The 23,397-nt window shown below is 39.4% G+C and overlaps 1 protein-coding gene and 1 non-coding gene across 5 annotated transcripts in view; both read right to left on the bottom strand.

The window, feature by feature from the left end:
- SGCD (sarcoglycan delta) overlaps positions 1 to 23,397 on the bottom strand; it is an 827,683-nt gene that overhangs the window by 203,329 nt on the left and 600,957 nt on the right. For all 4 annotated transcript variants that reach the window (XM_074313830.1, XM_074313831.1, XM_019750404.2 and 1 more), the window contains one exon: positions 1,310 to 1,411. In XM_074313830.1, the coding sequence (XP_074169931.1) occupies positions 1,310 to 1,411 (102 nt within the window). The remainder of the gene's footprint in view (positions 1 to 1,309; positions 1,412 to 23,397) is intronic.
- On the bottom strand, positions 3,259 to 3,368 carry LOC141567408 (U6 spliceosomal RNA). Its single transcript, XR_012489991.1, has one exon. It is a non-coding gene; the product is annotated as a U6 spliceosomal RNA (small nuclear RNA).

Below are 23,397 nucleotides of genomic sequence, written 5' to 3'. Positions count from 1 at the left end.
GCCACAGGATGAAGCAATTAAAAAGGGGCATGGAGAAACTCTTAGAAGCGACAAGTACATTCATCATCTTCATGGTGGTGATGGTTTCACACGCATACACATATGTGAATATTTATCGAATTGCACATTCTAAGTATGTGTAGTTTATTCTACATCATCACCCCTTGAAAAAGCTTTTACACTTTTAAATATTTAGATATAAAAATTATTGTTAATATATTATTTGGAGGAAAAAATGGTACAGAATAGAATGCAAAGCTCAATTCTTACATGAAGCCCTAAGAGAAATTCCAGGTACCTTTTTTCAAGTCTTCTAAAACACATTTCTATATTTGATTCCTATATTTGACTCTAATTCTACACCAAGGAAATTTTCTTCAGGATATTTTACATAACACATATCAACGAGTCTATCCATAATCTTAAAGTCTGCTTTTTTGTACCACATGCAATCCGGCCAGAATATTTATATATTTATGGAAATATCACTAATATAAGTGAGAGAGATGGGCAAACTGTAGCGACCGCCTATTTTTGTAAGGCCCTTCAGGTAAGAATGTTGTTTACCTTTTTTTTTAAAGAGTTGTAAAAAAATTAAAGCCTTAAATATTTACTATCTGGCCAATACCATTAGAGGGGAATGGTCAGTCCAAACTCACGAGTTAAACAAGTTTAATATAGGTAAAATTATTCATCTCAAGTACAACTAGTAACTTAAACTGATGATTTAACTAACCAACTTGCCAGGTTCAGAAAAGTAAATATAGATCAAGAGCAATGCATATAACAGGTACTAAATGCTTAATATCAATCCAGGCAAAGCAAATGCATTAATAATTCCTTCCAACCAGCAAATTCTACCACCCCACTAAAAACAAACAAAAATAAAACCAAAGAAGCAAAAAACAATCCAAAAAAAACACTCATAAACAAAAATTAATTTTGATAATATTGATTAATAAAAGTAAGGTATCTAGGAATCACTTCGATCATGGAAAAAAAGAGAAACAATAATAAAAAAAGCTAGGGTAGGAGGCGGTAGTTAAGAGAAAACCGGTCAGAGTTACATGTCTGAGTGGAAATCTTCGCCCTGCTACTTCATCACAATGTATCTGTAGATGTGCTACTTCTCTGAGCCTCAGTTCTTTAACTGAGCTGTGATCACACTCAAGACTTCAGATTTGAATGCATCTCATTACCTGTGACATCACCCCCTACTCCACCCTTTATGCTCAGCTGATGGCAAGATAAATTTCCCCAGATTTAGATTCCGGAGGAATAATAATTCCTTCTCTCAGTGGAAACTTACCGGTCGGGACTGGATTTCTTTGGCGTAGAGAGGTTGCAAAAATTCTGAGTCGCCTTCTAGCTTTAGACCTTTTTCTGTGATTCTCAAGTTTCCCATTCCATCCTGAAATAGAGGCACAGAGATAACAAGGAAAATGCAATTACTCAAAATTTCAAAACACCTCAGGCTTTCAAATATTGAAACAAAGGTATTGACTTTCTTTTTCTTTTTTCTTTTTAAGAGGGTAGAATGAGGGATGTTGGGTCAAAAAAAAAACACCACATAAAATACTAGGAGGCATTGTTCAATGTTCAATGCAATTATGCGTACCACCCTCTTTGCTGACTTACTCTAAGAAAATTCTATTTCAAGCAATTTGTAATGCCCGCCAGTCATTCAGCTGCCCAGAGGAAGGCGGCCCTTTTTGCTAGGCAGTGCAGAAAGAATGGAGGCGGAGGTGAGGGGGAAGAGAGAAAATGATGATTAAAGTGAAAGGTTAGAAGGAAAGATCCTTTTTCTGAAACCATGCAGAAATCTCAAACTGGCAATCTGTTGGTCAAATGTAGCCTTTGCACATAGTGTGTTTGGCTCACAACACAAAGTCAAATGAGTTACTAACATTTTAACTAATAGTTTATTATGAAAACATGAAAATATAGACAAAGCAGAAAGAATAAAAAGCAAACATCTATGTACCTATTACTCATCCTCAACAATTCTCAATTTGTCTATTGTTATCTGCTGCATCCACCATACCACCCCTTCTTTGTTTAAACATAACTACAATACCATTATCACACCCAAAACAATCATTCTTAATATAAAAAAAACCCAGTGCCAATGTTTGATTTCATTAATATTCATTTTCTCTCTTTATTTTGTGTAAATCAAGTTCCACACTGCAATTGGTTGATACACAGAACATGAGGTCATCTCCTGTCAGTCAGTCTCTCCCTCACCCTCTTCCCTTACACAAACACACACACGTGATTTGATAAACAAAACATGTCATTTTCCCAACAGCATTGCCCAAAGTCTGGACTTTGCTGAACGTTGCCATAATTTCCTATAAGGTGTTCCTCTGTGCCCTGGATTTCCTGTAGATTGGTAGTTAGATCGAGAGGCTTGATCAGATGCAGGCTCAATTTTTTACAAAGAGTATATCCTAGGAAATGGAATCCATTAATTTTCTATGGATACCACCATGAATAACCAAAACCTCAACGGCTTCAGACAATACAAACTTATTATCTTACAGTTCCATACTTAGAAGTCTGATCCAGGACTCAAAGGACTAAAATCAAGGCATCAGCAGGGCTACTGCTCTTCCTGGAGGCTCTAAAGGAGACTCCCTTTCTTGACTTTTCCTAGCTTCTCGAGGCTGCCCGCATTCCTGGGCGTGTGGTCCCCTCCACTTTCAAAGTCAGCAATGGCTGGTTGAGTCTTTCCACGTCCAGTCACTCTGAAGAGTCTTCTGCTCCCCTTATCCACACCGGGATAAGGCAGGTAATCTGCCCGTTTTAAGATCCCCTGATCAGCAACCATCATTTCACCTGTAACCTTCATTCCCCTTATCCCCTTATACGTAATGTACCATATTTGTGGGTTCTGAGATTAGGACACTGACATTTTTGAGGTGAAGGGTATCTTTCTGCCCACCATGTGGTATTGCCCTGTCAGGAGGCACAGGACTTTGGCTGTGATGTCATCAGCCATTGGTAATCTTTGCCTGGAGGAGCCATTATTTCACTAGCAATTAAAAATTGGTGTTAATTCTTTTATTTCTTCTTTATTTATTAGGTGGCATTCTATCAAGAGAAACTGTATATCATCAACTATATGTTTATCCTAAATTACAGTTTATATAACTGCAATTTAGGATAAACATATAGGAACTTGAGGGATGCTTGATTTTTCCTTCTTTATTTATTGATCTTCAAAATACTGCGATAGATGAGATTGTTACTTTTTTTTTTATGGAATGCTTCACGAATTTGCATGTCATCCTTGCACAGGGGCCATGCTAATCTTCTCTGTATTGTTCCATTTTTTTTAGTATATGTGCTGCCGAAGCGATCACGAGATTGTTACTTTTTAAATATCACTATGAACATTTTGATTTGTTTAATTCCAGCACAATTTTTATCCCTACTGATGTTCTAACTGTCCTATCCTTGTTCGGAGGGCCTCTTTACATTGACCCCTATGTCCTTTTCATATGACCTGGTGGATGTTAATGGCCCTGCAGCTTCTGGTACGACACGATGTTCCAGGGTCATCTTACACATGCCCTGCCCTAGGCCTGGAAGCAGCCATTTCTAGTGAAAAGCCTTGGTTACTTGGTGGGAACTGGTATTTGGAGATGACAAGGTGGGAGCTTTGAGAGGTCATTGCTACTGGATTTGCCCTTGCTTCTGTGGACAGGGTTAGAAAAGAAGTTGTGTGTTTTTAAATAGAAAACACCATGAGTTTACATGACACTTCAATTCAAACTCAGGAATGAAGGTTTTCCTTTAATCCCACGGATCTTACAATGTTATTACCTGTCTTCCATACTAAGATCCATGTTCTCAATACCACCACCGTGATTACTCATTTGATTCAACCCACCGTACACACAGAATGGTGTCAGAATACAAATGCCACTATTCTACTAACACTGTGATTAAGAAAATTAATTTAAAATTTGTCTTTTAAGAAAGTATTTGAAGTATATCCTACTAGGAAAGTACAGTCAAATTGCTGGGTTTCCAAGTCACTTGAAGTAGTTCTGTTCTGTGCGGTTATGCCATCAACCGGGTGTCCAGTGAGGTTCAACTGTTTCTTTTTTTTCTCCCTTTCAATTTTTCATGACTGCTTTTTTAAAGTCTAACTTTGTTTTATGGATTTGTAAACTATTTATATAGCACCAAAGTCAAATAAACAAAACAAGAGATATTCAAGGAAGTCTAGCTTCTGTCTTTGTCCTCCACCATGTTTCCTCTCGTGTGTGTGTGCATGTGTGTGCGTGTGTGTGTTTATCAGTCAGGGTTCTCCAGAGAAACAGAATAAGATTTGTGTCTATGTACGTATGTATTTACATACACACACATGCACACCCACAAATGCGTTAAAAAAATGTATTCCTCCATTTTCCCAATAACATATGGAAATTGCATGATTTGAATTGAAAACATCCAGGTTTTCATTTCTCGTGAAAACTGGGATTCCTGGCAAGTCTGGGCCTACCTTCTCCCACGACTACCATCATCTGGATGGAAGTAGCAGCAACCACCCTTACAGAACCATATGCTGTCTAGTTCACCACAGTTTCCACCTAGCCTATAGCACTCAGCTACGTCTGAGCAGACTTCTGCAGTTTCTCCCTTGCGTCTATCGTTTCTTCTTGCTGGCACTGCCATGTGCTCTGTACCTCATTACACTCAGTACAGACACCACATGGTGGACGGTGAATGACCAAGAGGGAAGTGGGCACTTGTCCCCATCCCTCCTTCATAACAGCACTTCAGCCTGTGGATGACAACACACCCTTCAGGTCAGTATTGTTCTGTCATGGATACATGCCATCTGCATGCTTCTATTTTGGATACTTGTAAGGACAGCTCAAACCCAGTGTGAGAGGCAATCGGCTGAAGGGCATGTACACATCACACCAGCAGCAGGTAGAATCCACAACAAAAAGAAATAAGGAAAAGCAAATATACCTCCCCCCAAAAAAAGGATATGTTAATTATCCCATTTTGGATTATTCTTGATTATTTCCAGGAGTCAGAGAAGCGACCTTTTCATAGAAACACATGCTAAACCTGCCATCTACAAACTGACTAAACTGGTTTTCTTGTTTGCATGATGTGTGTTTATAAAACAAACAAGAACTCCTAAGTATCCGTTTGTTTTTTCTAAGTATTCTTGAATAAAGATTATATTTGGGGTAATTAGCGAGTCTATTTCAAATAAAATATTTCTCCCTCCTTTCTTACAGTGCTTACATAGATCCTCTATCCTTAACATTCATTGATGACTCATTAAATTACTATATCTGCTTCTCATGCATTAGCTTATTTTCTTTATTATTACTGAAAACTATCACGTTACTTCCTGAACTTAATCATAGGGAGATAATCATATAAATGTGAAAGTATTTGATTACAGAGTTGTGCATCACCATGTCAATTATAAGAGAAAAAAAAAGATACTATCTAAAAGTTTCATGTTAAAAGGGTAATTGAATATGCTGTAATAGAATACTATGAGAATCTTATAGAGGAATATTTAAGAACATGGGTAAATATTCATAATCTATCATTCAGTGAAACAATCAGTTAACAAAAATGTGTTTTATGCCATATTTATAACTATATATACATATTCATACACATATAATTATATGTGCACATAACAGGAAAAATTCTAGAAGGAAATATAAATGTTAATACTGAATATCTTTGCATGCCCAGGATATGAGTGCATTCTATTTTTTAAAAATTTTGCTTATCTACACTTTCTAATTTATAAAAACCAGTTGTAATTTTAAAAAATTAAGTTATAAAAAATAAAGTTCTCCTCACCTATTTATTTTAAAGATCAGCACTTTAAGAAGAATCTATACTGTCATATACTAAGTGCTATACGTATAACCTTAAGTCATCTTCTCAATGATCCTATGAGACAGGCATTACTTTTCGTGTTTTACATGTGAGAAAATTTATTGGTAAGTAACTTGCACAAAATCACATAGCTAATTAATGACAGAATCAGGAATTTGAATCCAAATCTTTCCAAGTCGGACTATATACTCTTAGTCATTGTTCTTACTGGATTGAACGGATGCAAAAGTCATATCTTTAAGCTATCTGCTGGGCTTCTTAATACATCTTTGAGTTTCACCTATTTGGTGAGTATACTCAGCAATAACAGAGAGGGGCATCTTCAACCCCCAAGACTAACGCCATCCGTTCTTACAGTTGAACATCTTTATTCCAACTTCCAGGGGTTCAGAGGCGCCTTATTACAACCCAGTTGCCTTTCATGCACAGGAACATAAGCAGAATTAATCCTCTGCTATTTCTAGAAAGCCTACTGTGTGCATACAGTTGATCCTCAGTATTTGTGGGAATTGGTTCTAAGACACCCGACCCCCCATAGATCCCAAAATCCATGCTCAAGTCCCTTATATAAAATGACACACAACTTGCATATAACCTACACACGCTCTCCCGTATATTTTAACTCATCTGTGGATTACTTAGAATACCTAATGCAATGTAAATGCTATCTAAATAGTTGTTCTACTCGATTGCTTAAGGAATAATGACAAGCAAAGAAAAGTCTTCACAAGCTCAGTACACATGTAACCATCGCAGGCCTAACTACATAGCACACGTCAGCAGCAACGTAACCGTTTGTCCACATATTTTTGATATGCAGATTGTTGCATCTGTGGATGGGGAACCCTTGGATATGGAGGGCCGACAGTTATTGCGTGCTGCAAGCCCTGGAGAGTCACAAGAAAACAAAGCCCCCTCTATCCTGTCCTCTGACACAGCGCATGTCACAGGTGGCACACAGCCAAGGACAACAGTGAAGGAGGTACAAGAATGACCCAGTGGTCAATTAACTCCTTTGCAATAGTAACTTGAGCTTCCCTTAAATACCTGTTTTGGTAGAAAACTCACTACAAACTTCCCAAATTTCTATCATTTCTTCCATCTACATACAGTTTCTTCCTATTCTTGTGCATCACCACTTTATTGTTTTGGTCTCCTTCCCAGTCCCCAGGCCTGGCCGAAGATGTGGTGGAAAAGGCCTATCAAACAGTGGGAATTTTTGTTATTGGCCTCTATTTTCAAAATATAACACAAAGCAGATTAGAGTTAGAGTAGCCAGTGGACTATGTCCCCACATTAAGTCTCCTTTATAGCTTTGAAACAATCAGACTGGGTTAGATACACAGCAAAACAGCTTGAGAATAGTCTTATTTAAACAATTTCACCTTTAACTACATAAGGAGCTATGGGTATTATTAAGGTAGAAAGTTTACGTCAGTTTTGAAGCAAAACATCCCTCCCCGTCAGGTGAATCATACTTATGTCCAAAGTAATTAGAAAGAAATAGATCATTTTTATCCTCGTCTAATGGTAAAACTTCAACACTCTTGAAGACAAAACATGAAAATTCCAGCAGCTAGATAGCTGGGCTTGGATGGAGCCAGTACCGGCCTGCTAATGGTCCCAAGTCTATGAAGTGCAGTTGAGACACAAGCAGGAGGCCAGGATCCCTGTCATCCGAGTGAGGGCAGGACCCTTGCTGTCCTGTACATGGTAGTGTCACGAGTGTCAACCCCCATGCCGGGCACACAGGAATTTTCACAAACATGGGCAAATCCCATCATTTTCCCAGCCCCATTCAGGGTGGGCCCCCATAAGAGTCTTTCAGGGAGAAAGGACCGGGTGGGGGGGGGGAGGGGAAGGAAAGTGGTAGGTAAAATCTGGAGACGCTCTTTCTGGGCAAAGCCAAGGATTATGGCATTTGCTGCTCTTTATTCTTTGTCTGGTCCAGACTGGCTGCTTGGGTTTCAAATAGGCAGTTTTCTACAAGATGAGTACAGAATAAAGGAACAGATTTCAGAGTGGCGGGACAATACACTGAAATAGTAATTTGTTTCCTTCTTCATATCTCTCATGTTGGCCCCTGGCCCCTTTCATCACCATTTCAAGCAGGTTCTCAGGCTTTGTAATGACTTGGCTTAGAAATGTTGACAGCAAAGAAGCAGGAGCAGCCTGAGAGCAGTGTGGCATCTTATCTTTGTTAAAGCTAACTCTCGTTAAATAGACTGTATTAGAAGTGTTGGGACGGGAGGCAAGAAGGAAAAGAGGAGACAGTTTCCAACTGGGGGTGGACAAGAGAACTGTGATTCCCATGAGTTCTAGACACCCACCAGTGTTCCCAGGGCAGGTAGGACCTCAGACAGACATAGCTGCAGGGTTCCAGCATCTCCAAAGTTTCCCTGCCTCAGGAATGTCCTTTTTCCAGACTTAAAGTGACCACGTGGGTGGGAACACAGTGCTCTCAGCTACTGCCGAAGAAAGACAGTGACCAGTGTCACAGAAGCCTTCCCACTGGTTCTGGGCAAAACCCTGGGATGTCCTGAAAATCCTGAGTGATGTGCAATGCCCTGTCGGCCCTTGTGGGATGGGGGCTGGGAGGTAGCATTACGTTGATTTAAAGAAAGTGTTATTTCTTGCTCTTCTGATTTTCCTGCTATATCAGCATGAAACAGGTTTTTAATTCTGTCAGCATATTTTCAAACTTGAAGTAACGCCAAGTCTTATTTTAGTAAGCAGGTCTCCAGACTCTCACTTGCGGGAGCATCTGTAGTGGCAGGCATTACTTAGTTTTGATTAAAGAGTGAAATGATTTTATCTATACACAGATTGGTTTAGAATGGAAGCTTCATGAGGGGTGAGGTTTTTGTTCGCTGTCATCTCAGTTCCTCAAACATTACTTGACACATAGTATGTGATCAGCAAATACCTGTTAAGTGACGGAATTTCTTCATTCTAAGTAGCTGCATTTTGAAAGGTATTGTGGGAATTACAAAAACGATAAAACTTAGGCCGATGCCTCAGGTAGATTCCAACATATTAGAGCATGTGTTCTCAACTAGCGTGATGCAGTCCCCAATGGATGGAAATTGGTGACTGAGGGCAAGTAAACAAACAAATGAACAAACAACTTCTTATGTATAAAGTACAAATACACTTAAGTACAGAGTACATGCACAGTATTATCTACAGTATTAATATTTCATAGGTGGGGGAAACAGTTAGAAAACTAATGCTCTCAGGAGAGGGGGAGGCAATGATGAAAAACATTGAGGAGTATGCATCAGTGTTAGAGATTTTGAGCTTGCTCCACCGCTGCTCCCTTTAATCTATAAATGGTCACTTCTGCTACCACATATGGAACCACCTTTGTGGCTCCTTAGCCGATAAAATGTAACAGAAGGGCAGCAGCTCAGGTGAAGAGCAAACGCCTCAGTGTAATATTTAACAGCATCTTCATCTGGCACCTGCTCACTTCTCCAGCCTCGTTTCTTGCCAGTCTCCCTTCCTTCCGTCACAAAACATACTAGCAACTTTCTCAACTTCCCTTTTCGGGTCTTTGTAAATGTCCCTCCCTTAGTCTGGAATGCTCGTCCCAACCTTCTCTTTTCCCAGTTCCTTGGTTCTGGTTAGGTTCTTTTCTGAGTCTGGGGTCCTCCTCTGAGATCCCCTCATATTCTGTGTGCATCTCGATCGTAGCACTTATCACAGGGCTGTAATAATCCATTTACTCTCTGTCCTTCTTCATTAGACTTCAAATTCCTTGACACAAAAGATAGCACGTCACTCATCATTCAATCTTCAAGGCCCAGTACACTGTCTATACCTAAATATGTGACTATCGGAGCAAAAAAGAACAGGCTAAACTAGCGATTGTTTAGAAAGTACACATCAATGCAAATTTAAAACAATAATAATCAAAGTTGCCATTTCCATATGCATTAGACAGAGCATGATCACCTTTTATATAATGCTCGTTATAACTCTAGGGTTGACGCTATTTGTTCCATTTCACAGTTGAATACACTGATGCTCAGACACCCTAAAAGTCTAACTCTAAAACAAAACTCTTTCATCACCACAGTCTATGCTGCACCACTGAACTCTAATTGTGTGCCCCACACTGTGCTAAATGCAAAATGAGAAGGCATGAAGACAGAGTCCCTCCCTTCTAGGAGCTTCTAGTCTAAAAGCAAACAAACAAACGAAAACCAAACAAAAAACATGAGAAACACACATGATGGCAAGGATGTGGAGATACAGGGGCTGTGATATACCACTACTGGGCATACAACATGGTGCAGGCACTTTGAAAAGGGTTTGGCTGTTAAAATGTTAAATCCAGAATGAGCATAGGACCCAGCAGTTCCACTCTTAGACACCTGTCCAAGGTAAATGAAAACCTATGTTTATATAAAGTATTGCACATAAATATCCATAGCAGCAAAATCCATAATAGCCAGAAAGGGGAAATTGTGGCAGACGGAATGATATAGGTAACTATAAAGACTCTATCAAAAAATTATTAGAACTAATAAATGAATTCAGGAAAGTTGCAGGATATACAAAATACACAAAAATCTGCTGTGTATTTATACACTAAAAACAAATTATCAAAAAGAAAAATTAAGAAAACAATTCCATTTATAATTACATCAGGAAGAATACCTGGGAATAAATTTAACCAAAAATGTGAAAGTCCTATATATTAAAAACTGTAAACATTAATAAAAGAAATTGAAGAAGACACAAATAAATGGAAAGATATTCCAAGTTCATGGATTGGAAGAATATTGTTCAAATGTCCATATTACCCAAAGCAATCTACAGATTCAGTGCAATCCCTATCAAAATTCCAATGGCATTTTTCACAGAACTAAAACAAATAACTCTAAAATTTATATGGAACCACAAAAGACCACAAATAGCCTAAGCAATGATAAGAAAGAAAAACAAAACTGGAGGTATCATGTTCCCTGGTTTCAAATCATACTACAAAGCTATAGTAATCAAAAGAGTATGGTACTGGTATAAAAACAGACACATAGATCAATGGAACAAAATAGAGAGTCCAGAAATTAATCCACGTATATATGGTCAATTAGTTTATGAGAAGAGAGCGAAGAATATGCAATGGGGAAAGGACAGTCTCTTCAATAAATGGTGCTGGAAAACCTGGATAGCTACATGTAAAAGAATAAAAGTGGACCACTATCTTACAGCATGTACAAAAATTAACTGCAAATGGACTGAAGACTTGAATGTAAGACTTGAAACCATAAAACTCCTTGAAAAAAACATAGGTGGTAAGCTCCTTGATATTGGTCTTAGCAATGTTTTCTTGGATCTGACTCCAGTGTCAAGGGCAACTAAAGCAAAAGTAAGCAATGGGACTATATCAAACTAAAATGCTTCTGCACAGTGAAGGAAACCATCAACAAAATGGAAATGCAACATACTGAATGGGAGAATACATTTGCAAATAATTTATCTGATAAGGGGTTAATATCCAAGATACATAAAAAAATTCATACAATTCAATAACAAAAAACAAACAATTTGATTAAGAAATGGGCTGAGGATTTGAATAGACATTTTCCCAAAGAAGGCATACAAATGGCCAACAAGCACATGAAAAGACGCTGAACATCACTAATTATCAGATAAATGCATATCAAAACCACAATAAGATATCACCTCACACTTGTCAGAATGGCTATTACCCAAAAGGGAAGAATTAATAAGTGTTGGCAAGGATGCACCATAAAGGAACTGCACACTGTTGGTGGGAATATAAACCGATGCAAGCACATTGGAAAACAGTATGGAGGCTCTTCAAAAAATTAAAAATAGATCTACTTTATGATCCAGCAACTCTCCCTCTGGGTATCTATCCAAAGAAAACAAAAACACTAATTTAAAAAGATACACGTGTATATGTATATGCACTCCTATCTTCACTACAGCATTATTTGAAATAGCCAAGATATGACACTTGTCTATCAATGGATGAATGAATAAAGAATATGTAGTATATATTATATACACACCCACACACATATAAAATGAAAATACGACTCAACCGTAAAAAGAAATTAAAATCTTGTCATTTATGACAACACGGATGGACCTGGAGGGTATTATGCTAAGTGAAGTAAGTCAGACAGAAAAAGACAAATATCACATAATTTCATCTATATGCAGAATCTAAAAAACAAAAGAACAAACAAAACAAAATCAGACTCATAGACACAGAGAACAGACTGGTGGTTGCTGCAGTGAAATGGGACAAGAGGATCAAGAAGTCCAAACTTCCAGACATAAAACTAATAAGTCATGGGGATGGAATGTACAGCACGGAGAATGTGGTCAATAAAAGTGCATTAACTCTGTCCGCACTTTTATGGTGAGAGACTGCAAGTAGACTTACCATGGTGATCATTTTGCAGTGTACACAAATGTTGAATCACTATGTTGTATACCTGAAACTAACATATTAATAATATTGTATGTCAAGTATACTTTAATAAAAAAGTAGAAACAACCCAGATGTCCATCAACTGATGAATATATATACATATATATATAAGAATATATTTATATATATATATATATATATATATATATATATATATATATATATATATATAAAATAGTCTCTATTGGTGCAATAGAATACTATTTAGCAGTAAATAGAAATGAAATGCTGATACATGCTTCAACACAGATAAACCTCAAAAAACATTATGCTAAGTGAAAGAATCCAGACACAGAAGTCCACACATTGTATGATATAGTTTATATATAATGTCCAGTGAGGCAAATTTATAGAGACAGAAAGTAGATTAATGGCTGTCTTGGATTAGGAGAGAAGAATGACTGCACATGGCTCAAGGAGTTTTACTGAGGTGACATAAATATTCTAAAATCGGATTGTGGTGATAGTTGCCTAATTTAGTAATTTTACTAAAATCACTGACATCTACGCTTAAAAGGATAAAGCTTTCAGTATATAAATTTAATCTCAACAAGGTTCTTTAAAAAAAAATTCCAGATATGATGATAGTTACAGGAAAGAGGAATCTAGTTCAGGAGACATGACATAATGTGCTTTGGAATTCCCAGAATCAATAGAGAACTGGTTGAGAGATATATGCTGGGCTGAAGAGCTAGCAGGTTAGAAAGGGGACTGGTAAGAGACAACTCTGCTGTTTGTCTGAACCTGGTGTGGAGTTACTACTAAAGGGACATGCTGGCAAGTGTTCTGTTCTCATCAAGGACCACACTTGGGGAAGGAGGACAGAGCTGAATGAGATGCAGGGAGAGTTTTGTGATCAAGGTAATTAAATGGTGGGACAGTCCATGAAGGTAGCTACTGATCTCTTCCAGGGAGCGTTAAACAGGGAGCCATCATCAATGCTGTGCGATGAACACAACAGCAAGAGAGATGACCAGGTGACTCCTCAGTGTCTGGATCCCAGCTTCGCATCCTTTGAGTCAGTTGCTATACAATTTCAACTTCAATCATATTTTCTTTCTTCTACCACTGATGCCAATAAATCACATTGTTTTTCTTTCTTCTCCTAATTACTTCCCAGTTACCAAAAAAGATAAGGCTCATAGATTGGTTAGAATAGTGTGTGTGTGTGTGTGTGTGTGTGTGTGTGTGTGTGTGTGTGTGTGTTGTGTGATGTGTGTGTGTGTGAGAGAGAGACAGAGAGAGGGTGGGCGGGCGGGAGGGAGGGAGGGAGGGAGGATGTAAGACATATATAATTGTCAAATTGCTTTGATGCCTCCTCAGTGGGTCAGAATTGCAATTTCTCACTTATGTTTCATAATCCCTCATAAAGTTGCTTTTAATGATTTATAGATCCAAGGCCATAATGCTGGAAGCATTCTATATTTCTGGTAGTCAGTAGTAATATATGGATAGGCATTCTTTGCTCTGTACTTTTCCTGGGGTAAGTCAATCAGCCAGAGGAGAGATTCCTTCCACGTGCATACACAGGGAATGAGCCTAATTCTCTTTATTTCCAAATTTTTTATTCCTACTTGTTTTAGGGTGTACCTATCAGTTTTTTTGGGGAAGCCTTCCTTGACTCTCCTCAATCCTTTGGATGCCACCTTTCCTCAGTAACTGGAACACACACACACACACACACACACACACACACACACACACACACACAGCATTTTGGTACACTGGCTAAGCATACGAGTTCTGGTATCAGAGTGCATGGGTGAAATGCTGGCTCGACCGCTTAAATTTCTGGTACTCTTTTTATATCTCATTCTTCTTTAAATAATCAAGTATCTTCTGAATTGGGGACTAAATCAGGCAATTCATGTGTATCAGTCAAAAGAGGTTAGGCTAAGGCAGCCGGATGGTTCAGTTGGTGAGCTCTAACAACGGAGTTGCCAGTTCGATTCCCACATGGGCCAGTGAGCTGCGCCCTCCACAATTAGATTGAAGACAATAAGCTGCTGCTGATGCTGAGCTGCCAGATGGCTCAGTTGGTTAGCACGCAAGCTCTCAACAACAAGCTCGCGGGTTCAATTCCCACATGGGATGGTGGGCTGTGCCCCCCTGCAACTAAGATTGGAAATGGCAACTGGATTTGGAGTTGAGCTGCACCCTCTGCAATAGATTGATGGACAACGACTTGGAGCTGATGGGCCCTGGAGAAACACACTGTTCCCCAATATTCCCCAATAAAATTTAAAAAAAGAGGTTAGGTTATACCATGGTAACAACAAAATTCTCAGTGGCTTCAAACAACAAAGATTTACTTCTCACACAAGCTACATGCCCTTGGAGGTTTAACAGTGAGGTCAGACGGATACAGGATGACAGACCAGCCACCATTTTAAATACTTTGCTTCTCTCCATGTCTTTGGGCACATGTAGGGTTGTATTTCCCTACACACTTATGATGATTCTGGCCAGACTTGTGACATGTGAGCATCGACCAATGAGCAGCAGATGCTGTAACTGAGGCCAGGCTTGACCGGGCTCTCCTATTTTTTCCCCTCTAGATTGAAAGCTTCTAACAGGCAAGGGCAGTATCTTCGATGTCTTTTTATCCCAATCACTTGTCATAATCCCTGACACAGAGTACATAGAAAGTACATTTTGACTGACTGCGTGAAAAGTCTTCTGTCAGCCACGAAAGCCCATGAGTGCAGCTCCCAGATGAAGTCAAGTCTGCCTGAAAACGCAACAGTCCCTGGCACCACTCACCTAGATCACTGCTCTACTTGCTGGCCATCGGGAAAAACAGCCAGATCACTATGGGGATGGTTGTATACCTCTAGACTTTAATGAAAGATTATCCTTAAAGAATGTTTGGGAGGAAATATAAGCACATCCCCTGGAATCATAAGAAGAGTATAGTACTCGGGTGCCAGCCTCGACCCTTCCACTAGTTATCAGTGTGAACTCGGACAAGCCTAGCTGCATCTGTTTCTTCTCACTCCAGAACCATAGTGGGACAGTATAAACATTAAGGTCTTTTCCACTTTAAAAAAGCCCTATTCTATAATGCACAGGTATGGAATGCTCTCTGGACAGCAAGTCAGAGCTGCCACTGGGAACCAGTGCTCACAACTCAGACAGCATGCAATTAGAGCATCTTGTGGTTTCTGTAAAAAAAAAAAAAAACACGAAACAAAACAAAACAAAAAAACCTCCAAAAATTATTATAAATCACTCCAAATGCACATCAGATTTGGGGAGGATTTAGGCATAAAAGCCAATGGCAGCACATTGTTCTGAAATACAAACTTGTAAGCAACCTTTAAAAAGAGACATTGGAGAAGAATTTATTGATTGTTGGAAGGGAAGAAAATGAGAGATGGATAATAAAGTGTTTCTGGTTCCATCCCCTGTCCCAGGTGAAAAATGCAACCTTCTGAATGCTGAGCTGTTGTTGATAAAGGAGGGGACTCATTTATCTTAAGCTGACACAAAAGAAAATAAGTGAAATATGATTAGGCCTGTGCCAATTGTTCACATTAAATTCCTGTGGTGGCAATCCTGCTGGTTGGTGAGCGCTTCCCAGCAGTATAAAGCCTGATTAAGATGCTGGCCTGAGTGATATTAAAAACGTACGCTGTAAAAATCCTTTCCAAAATAGGTTCTTTCACTGGGGTAGACACCCCAAGGGAGTTACCTGTCCTATTTCCTCTCCACGTTCATTAGGAAAAGTTGTCAGGTGTACGGGACAATGTTTTTTATGAGACTTCAAGTTAGAGCTTCAAAGAGGTCAGTGCCTTTCAGAAGCTTGTGAGAAACATTTCGAGGAATAAGTTCAGATACAGGAAGGAAGTACAGGTACTCCTGGCAGTAGAGCTGTCTTACCTACTAATTTGGCCCTTCTGTTCAAGGTTTGATGTCCAAATTGGCTTTCCAAAGGATGGGATCAGATGTATCCCAGTCTCAGATGCTTTGCCAGTTCCCACGGTTACCTTTAACCTTAAACTAACAAGAACAAGCAGGTGTCCACAGGCAGTGTCTATTGCTGCTTCCCTGAGGGCTAATATTCTCCCCATGTTACATGCATGTGTTCTCGAAACAGTGGGACAACTAAATACAGCCCAGGGAATCATTAAACCCTTGGAGAATCCTGTCTGCTCCGTGAACAAAGGCACGCACCATCTTTTTGACTCAGCATTGCACAGCCAGAGCTAGGCAGTACTGTGAGGAAGAATGAGACAGCACCAGAGGGGGGAGGGGGAGAAGGGAGGGGAGGCCCTACTTTAGACAGGCGGTCCAAGAAGATGTCGCTGAGTAGAAACCCAAAGGAAGTGGGGGAGCCAGCCATGGGAAGATCTGGGCAAGGGGGATGGGTCTGGTACATTTGAGGGACACCAAGATAGCCCTTATGACTATAGTGGAGTCACGTCTACCCTACACAAGAGAGAGCAACAGTAGATGAATTAGGACAGGATGGAAGGGACCAGATCAATAGAGCATCTTGGAGAAGAGGCTGCTACGAAGTCTACACTTTTATTCCATATCTGGTCAATGCCAATGGAATGTATTAAGGATGGGAGCTGATTTATGTTTTAATTTAGATAAATTCCAACAAGACTTCCATGCAAGTACTGAACAATATGTTGATGAATCGACTACCTTAGAATGAATCCCAAAAGTCATTTTTAGGTAAAAGAACTTGGTGATAATAGAGTCTATAATTTTGTTCAACTTAAATATTTTTTTGGAATGTACTCCCTGCTTCCTTTGCCTAGCCAAATTCGTAAAGCACCATGATGAAGACCATGAATTTTTGGGAACAGAAAGACCCAGCTTTGGGTCCAGGTCCCATCATTCTCTAGTTATCAGAACTTCCCTGAACCTTTTAAGTCTGTACAATGGGTTTCAGGGTGGTCCTCACTGAGGTCTCTCTGTAGCTCTCTCTCTCTCTCTCTCTCTCTCTCTCTCTCACACACACACACACACACAGACTCTCTGAGAGAGAGAGAGAGAGAGAGAGAGAGAGAGGGAGAATGCACGAATGTGCAAGCATGTGCACACTAAATCTGCTTAGTGGGGTGCCTGGCACATATAAATACTCAACAACACGCTATACTGAACCATCCATCACCTCAACTCCGCCATCACATCCATCTCCTTCTTCCTTTATTTGCTCTCCTATGACAGTCACCCTCTGCCACACATAATTTAGCACTTACTTGATTTGATGTGCTCTGAGAGGCTTGTGTAAGAGGAAGGAGAAAGAGGGAGGTAAGTGGCAAGTAGGAAGAAGCAGAAAGGAGTTTGCCACTGCACATGTCTCAGATAGTTCCTAAGAGAAAGTGAAGGGATTAGAAACTTACTCAATATCTTCAAGTTAGAGATTCAGGAGGAAAGAAAAGGAAAAGGGCTGTTTTAGGGTTTGCCAAAATTGAGGTTGCCTTCCTCTCTGGACAAGATACCGTGTTTCCCCCAAAATAAGACCTCACCGGAAAATAAGCCCTAGCATGATTTTTCAGGATGACATCCCCTGAACATAAGCCCTAATGCAACTTTTGGAGGAAACCTTAATATAAGGCCCAGTCTTATTTTCGGGGAAACACAGTAGTACTTTAGTGATTTTAACTGAAAAGAATCAAATCATCAAATATTAAGTCACTGAAACCGGTTAAAGGGATTCCATTTACCTTTTATTCCCATTTAATTACCATGCTTGATATTACCTACATTGCTCTATCCACCCCTTAAAAGGGGAATCTTTAGACTCTCAACAGTTTAAGAAACCCAGAACTGGAGTAATTCTCCAGGCAAGAAGAACAGACAGCATAAGAGATTAAGAATACATAGCAAACAAAATTGAATTTTGGTCAATTTGGGCCATGCAGTGCCCAGACATTTGGTCAAACATTGTTCTGAGTGTGTCAGTGAAAGTGTTTCTGGATGCGATGAACACTTGAATTTGCAGACCCAGCAAAGCAGATTGCCCTCCCTAGCCTGGGTGGGCCACATCCAATCAGTTGAAGGCCTGAATAGAACAAAAAGGCTGACCCTCTCTCGAGTAAGGGGTAGTTTTTTCATATTAGAACTGAAACAGTGGCTCTGTCTCGTTCTCCAGCTGCTGGTCTCTGGACTAGAACTTAAAACATCAACATGCTTGGTTTTAAAGCCTTGGGACTCAGACTGGAACTTCAATGTCGGCTCTCCTGGGTCTCCGGCTTGCTGACTGCAGATCTTGGGACTGGTCAGCCTCATCGCGTGAGCCAATTCCTTATAATACATTCCTTTACACATGTACGTGTGTGCACATTCTACTGGTTCTATTTCTCTGGGGAACACTGACTAAGGCAGTAGTAGAGAATTTTATCCCTGAACTCAGTTTACAAAAAGAGAGGTGTATCAAAAAAGCAAGTGAGAATGACTTTGAATTAAAAAGAATCTCCCAAAAGGATTCCTCCCACATCCACCACTCACTCCTTAAAGATGTGAACCAAATTCTCTCGGAAAGGGCGTAAGACTATTTCTTAGCCTTTGCTTAGGAACAATAGCTACCATCCTCACAGCCTCTTAGTCACTTGATTCCCATGACAGGGAAACTCCATTATGTGACAGTATCAGGAGTTTTCATGAATCAAGTGAGAACTTTTCCTTGGATCTCTGCCAGTACTGGACTAAGGGGTCCCCTAAGAATGAGCTAAGTTCTTTGTCACAGCTACAAAGAGCTTAGGGTAATCTTGACCTTGCTGGGAATGGGGGTACCACAGGTACTGAGAAATTAATTATTAATACAATGTGAACTTATTGGGCAGTTTGGTAGGCAGCCTACTAGAAGTTGGAAGTAGGGTGCTTCTTCTTGTTAGGTGTGTATTCCATGAGCTTTTAAGAAGGGTCTTGAGAGATTTGCCTTTATCTTATTAATGACTCTACATAGCTTGGGTATAAGGAATACACAGTGAGTAAGATTCAGTTTTTCCTACATTCTCTACAAGACAAGTATGCCTGTGTCAGAGAGGTGAACAATCAGGAAAGTCCCTCTCTTGGACTCAAAGCATGGCAGCAAGATAGAGACACATGAAAAGAGAAGAAAGAATGCAGCATTCCTCAGGCCACACTTAAAAGGTATGGCTGAAGAGACTTCAAGTTTACTGGATAATTTTCATCTGACGAGCACCTCTGTTTTCCAGGAATGTCAGATACATGCATTATGGTAACAACTTCTTATACCTGTAAAACTCCACATATTAAAAAAAGAAAAACTTGTCCCCAAAGGTGATATGGCAGAGCTTCCTCATATACTTGAGTAGCATTTTCAATGTTGGCTCAAATCCTACTACTCAGGAGATGTAAATTGGCCAGTGGGAACATTTCCAGCAACAATATTTCAGAATTAAAATCCAATTGAACCGAGATGACCCCTGGAAATTACAAAGCTCAGGTAAAAGGAAACCCTTTAACATAAACGGCCATACGTTATTCATTCCATCCAGAGTGTGCTGGGAAACGTCTCCAGTCATTTTTATCATCTAAGCCACCCTCTCATCATACAATGCCATGTAAGAGGCAAGCTTTAAAAAGAAGTATATGTTGCCATGACTGATATATATGTGAGAATAAGACCAGGTCCGGGAAATACAAAAAAGCCATTTCAGAATGGCTGAATAAGAGGAGAGCATGAATACCTTAAAAATATGCACAGTTTAATAAGTAATTATATGATGAAGATATCAGCTTAGGGAATAACTCAATACTTTCAGATTTTAAAATGTCCTTTTTTTTTTTTTTCACATAACAGTGCAGTAACAACTTTAGTATCAAAAAGACCCATTCTCATGAGCCAGCTTTACTCTTTATTACCTACGTGACCTTATGCACGTCACGTAATATTTTGCACCTGTTTCTTCTTTTATAAAATACAAAGTACCTAGATAGATGGGTGTGAGTATTTCACAATGCGTTTAAGCCATCTAGCACAGAAAGTGGAAAGCTGTGGATGCTTCATAAATGTTACTTCCTTTCTTTCAGTTAAAAGTAGAAAGAGATTTGGCCTTAACATGCTCTTTAGGGGAAAAAAAAAAAACTTCTTTACAGGTAGAGATTCTTGAGGCTACGGTTATTTCGGGTTTTCTCTTCCCTTCATAATAATGTCGGGTCGTAGACAATGAGTTCTTCTCTGGATCCAGACCGACACCCACAGTTATTTCCCTTAGGTCCAGGCCTGACCTGGGGGATTCACTGGAGTTCGTTTCCGTATATTGGAAAGACCTGGTTTCTGGGATTCCAATTTCAGACTAGTGGAAGCATTCACCAAGTTTTTTTCTGTTGCTGTAGATTTAAGCTTCAAATCCTGAAATACGTCACAGCCAGGCTAAGGAAGCCGTTCTAACTGGCACTGGGTTACTCCCTCTCTCACCTGGATTTAGCAACAACGTCTGGGTAACAGTGCGATGCGACTTACTCTGAGCTCTGTCCCCACGTCAAGAATGTTAGTAGACATGGCCCCCAAATGTCTCTAATCTCCTGGGGGATGCCATCTTTGCAAAGTTGAAATAGAGAAACACTATAATAAATAACAGACTTTTACTGAAATTCAATGCCTAGAAATGTGCTTGCTGTACCAGTTATTAAAAAAAAAAAAAAAAAAAGTAACATCAAAACTTGACATTTTAAACAAACTGGCTGGCCTGGCAGGTAGCAAAGAGTGCATCTCAGTTTAAAGGGGTGAAGTGATATTAAGCTCCTATTTTGAGGCTCACAACAACATACTCGACTCCCCACACAGAACGTACAAGGTACCAGGCTAGTTAGGAAGCTACTGCACTCAGGAGAGAGGTTAAGAAATGCAGAAGGAAAGAAGGAACCTGAATTTCCCCCAAGGTCGACTCCACCTACACATGAACTGTGGAACTCCTGGCTCCCCTCTCCATTTGGTTTTCTGTGCACAGAGACAAAAAAGAGGTACACTGTTTCCACGAAAATAAGACTTAGCTGGACAATCAGCTCTAGTGCATCTTTTGGAGCAAACATTAATATAAGACCTGGCATATTATGTTATATTATATTATATTATATTATATTATATTATATTATATTATATTGCTATACTATATTATATTATATTGTATTACATTACATTACTATATTATATTACACTACTATTTATATTATATTATATTATATTATATTATATTATATTATATTATATTATATTATATTATATTATATTATATTATATTCCAGGTCTTATATTAATTTTTGCTCCAAAGACGCATTAGAGCTGATTGCCCGGCTAGGCCTTATTTCCAGGGAAACGCGGTAACGTGAAAAATCCCTGCATGTAGCAGGAGTCAGTAAGCGTTTCAGGTGACATACTATGTCAACTGCAATTTGTATCAGATCTTTTTCCTCAACCTCAGGGTGACTGCCTTCTCCCTCACTGTCACACATCTAAGATGTGTTGTCTTCTAAAAATGTCACAGTCTGACTCCTGTTAAATATCAAGCCCGTGTATAAGAAGAGGAAAATGTCTGTGTAAGCCACGTCCATGGTCCCGGGGGCTCAGAGGAAGGACACAACTCCACTGCAGCCACACTGGCCTTCTTGCTTGTCCTCGGAACACATCAAACAGCCTGTGGGACTTTGTACTAACTGTTCCCTCTGGCTGGAATGCTCTTCCCCAAGCTCTCTGTTGAGCTGGCTTCTTCACTTCATTCAGGCCTTTGCTTGAATATTACCTTCTTTATGAAGCCTTCCCTGACCACACTATCTAAAACAGCACCCCTCTCTCCATCTATGCTGGTGCACTGTTCTATATCAAACATTCCACTTTTGTTCACTTGAGTATGGTCAGTACCCCACTTGAATATAGCTCCATGGAGAGAGGGACACTGCTCTCTTTATTGCTGGAACAATGCCCGACATATAGTAGGCGGTCCAGTAAATAATTAAAAATAAATGTGTTATCTTTGACAAATCACTAAATCCAAGTCACTTTTTACCTCATCAATAAATTGAATATCTAATGCCACTAAGTTTTGCAAAGGAGTTCCTAAAACTTTTTGAAAAACTATTAGATAAACCATAAAATACACAATTGGTAATTGCTCTTAGCATCTTTGTTAACTAGCTCTTCTATCAGAGCACAACACAGCAATGGATCTTGAGCTTTGCCTTGGTTTATAAACTTGTCTAAGGGTGGGTGAATGCCTTGAAAATAGTAATCATATTTTACTTTATTTTTCTGTAGGTCTGACTTAAAATGGACACAATAAATTCTCGTTGAACAGTAGATGGATAAGTGGATGAATGGAGTAAATAAGATGCCTTTGTAGAGATGTAAAAGGAAAGAAGATGGGGCCAACTGTATAGTTCTGACTCATGAAGCAGGAAATTAAGATAAAACACTAGATATAGTAACAAACCAGCACCAAGGGCTCCCAAACCAGGCAGCCTGAAAAGTACCTGGATTGAGCCCCAATCTAGAGGTCCAAGCTGAATCAGTGGTCAACAATCAATAAAACTGTCATGATTAATCAAATGCTCATAAACTAGAGGTCACACATAACCGTGAATCTGCTCTGTTAGATGACAACAGATACAAGGCCCTAGGGAGAGTCAGGAATTCCCGTACCTAAGAGTACCGCCAGCCCAAAGCCTACAGGCAGTGGTGGGGACATTTTGTCAAAGTGGAAAAAAACAAGCGGATGTAACTGGGCTTTCCAACGCGTGATCAGAAATGACAGTGGATTCAGCCCTGAGTGGGTCTGGGCACTGGAGATCCCATTCAACAAAATGCACATCTTTCTAATTACATTTACTTCTCATGTTTTATGAAATCCACAGTTAATTAAGTAGATCCACTCATGTAAGCTATTGTCTATGGTTCTGCAGAATTCATAAGACAGATTACATTAGAAATGAACAGAATGCATATCTAGATATAAAACTAAAGAATTTTAGAGCAAGAAGAAATCTTGGAGACCATGCAAGCCAATCTTGCCATTTAACAGAAAAAGAAATTGGGGCTCAAGGTTCTG

Source organism: Rhinolophus sinicus, linkage group LG10 (assembly GCF_036562045.2).
Source record: "Rhinolophus sinicus isolate RSC01 linkage group LG10, ASM3656204v1, whole genome shotgun sequence".
Classification (NCBI taxonomy): Eukaryota; Metazoa; Chordata; class Mammalia; order Chiroptera; family Rhinolophidae; genus Rhinolophus; species Rhinolophus sinicus.
Note: the sequence above shows the minus strand (reverse complement) of the source record. Positions and strands in the feature narration are given on the sequence as shown.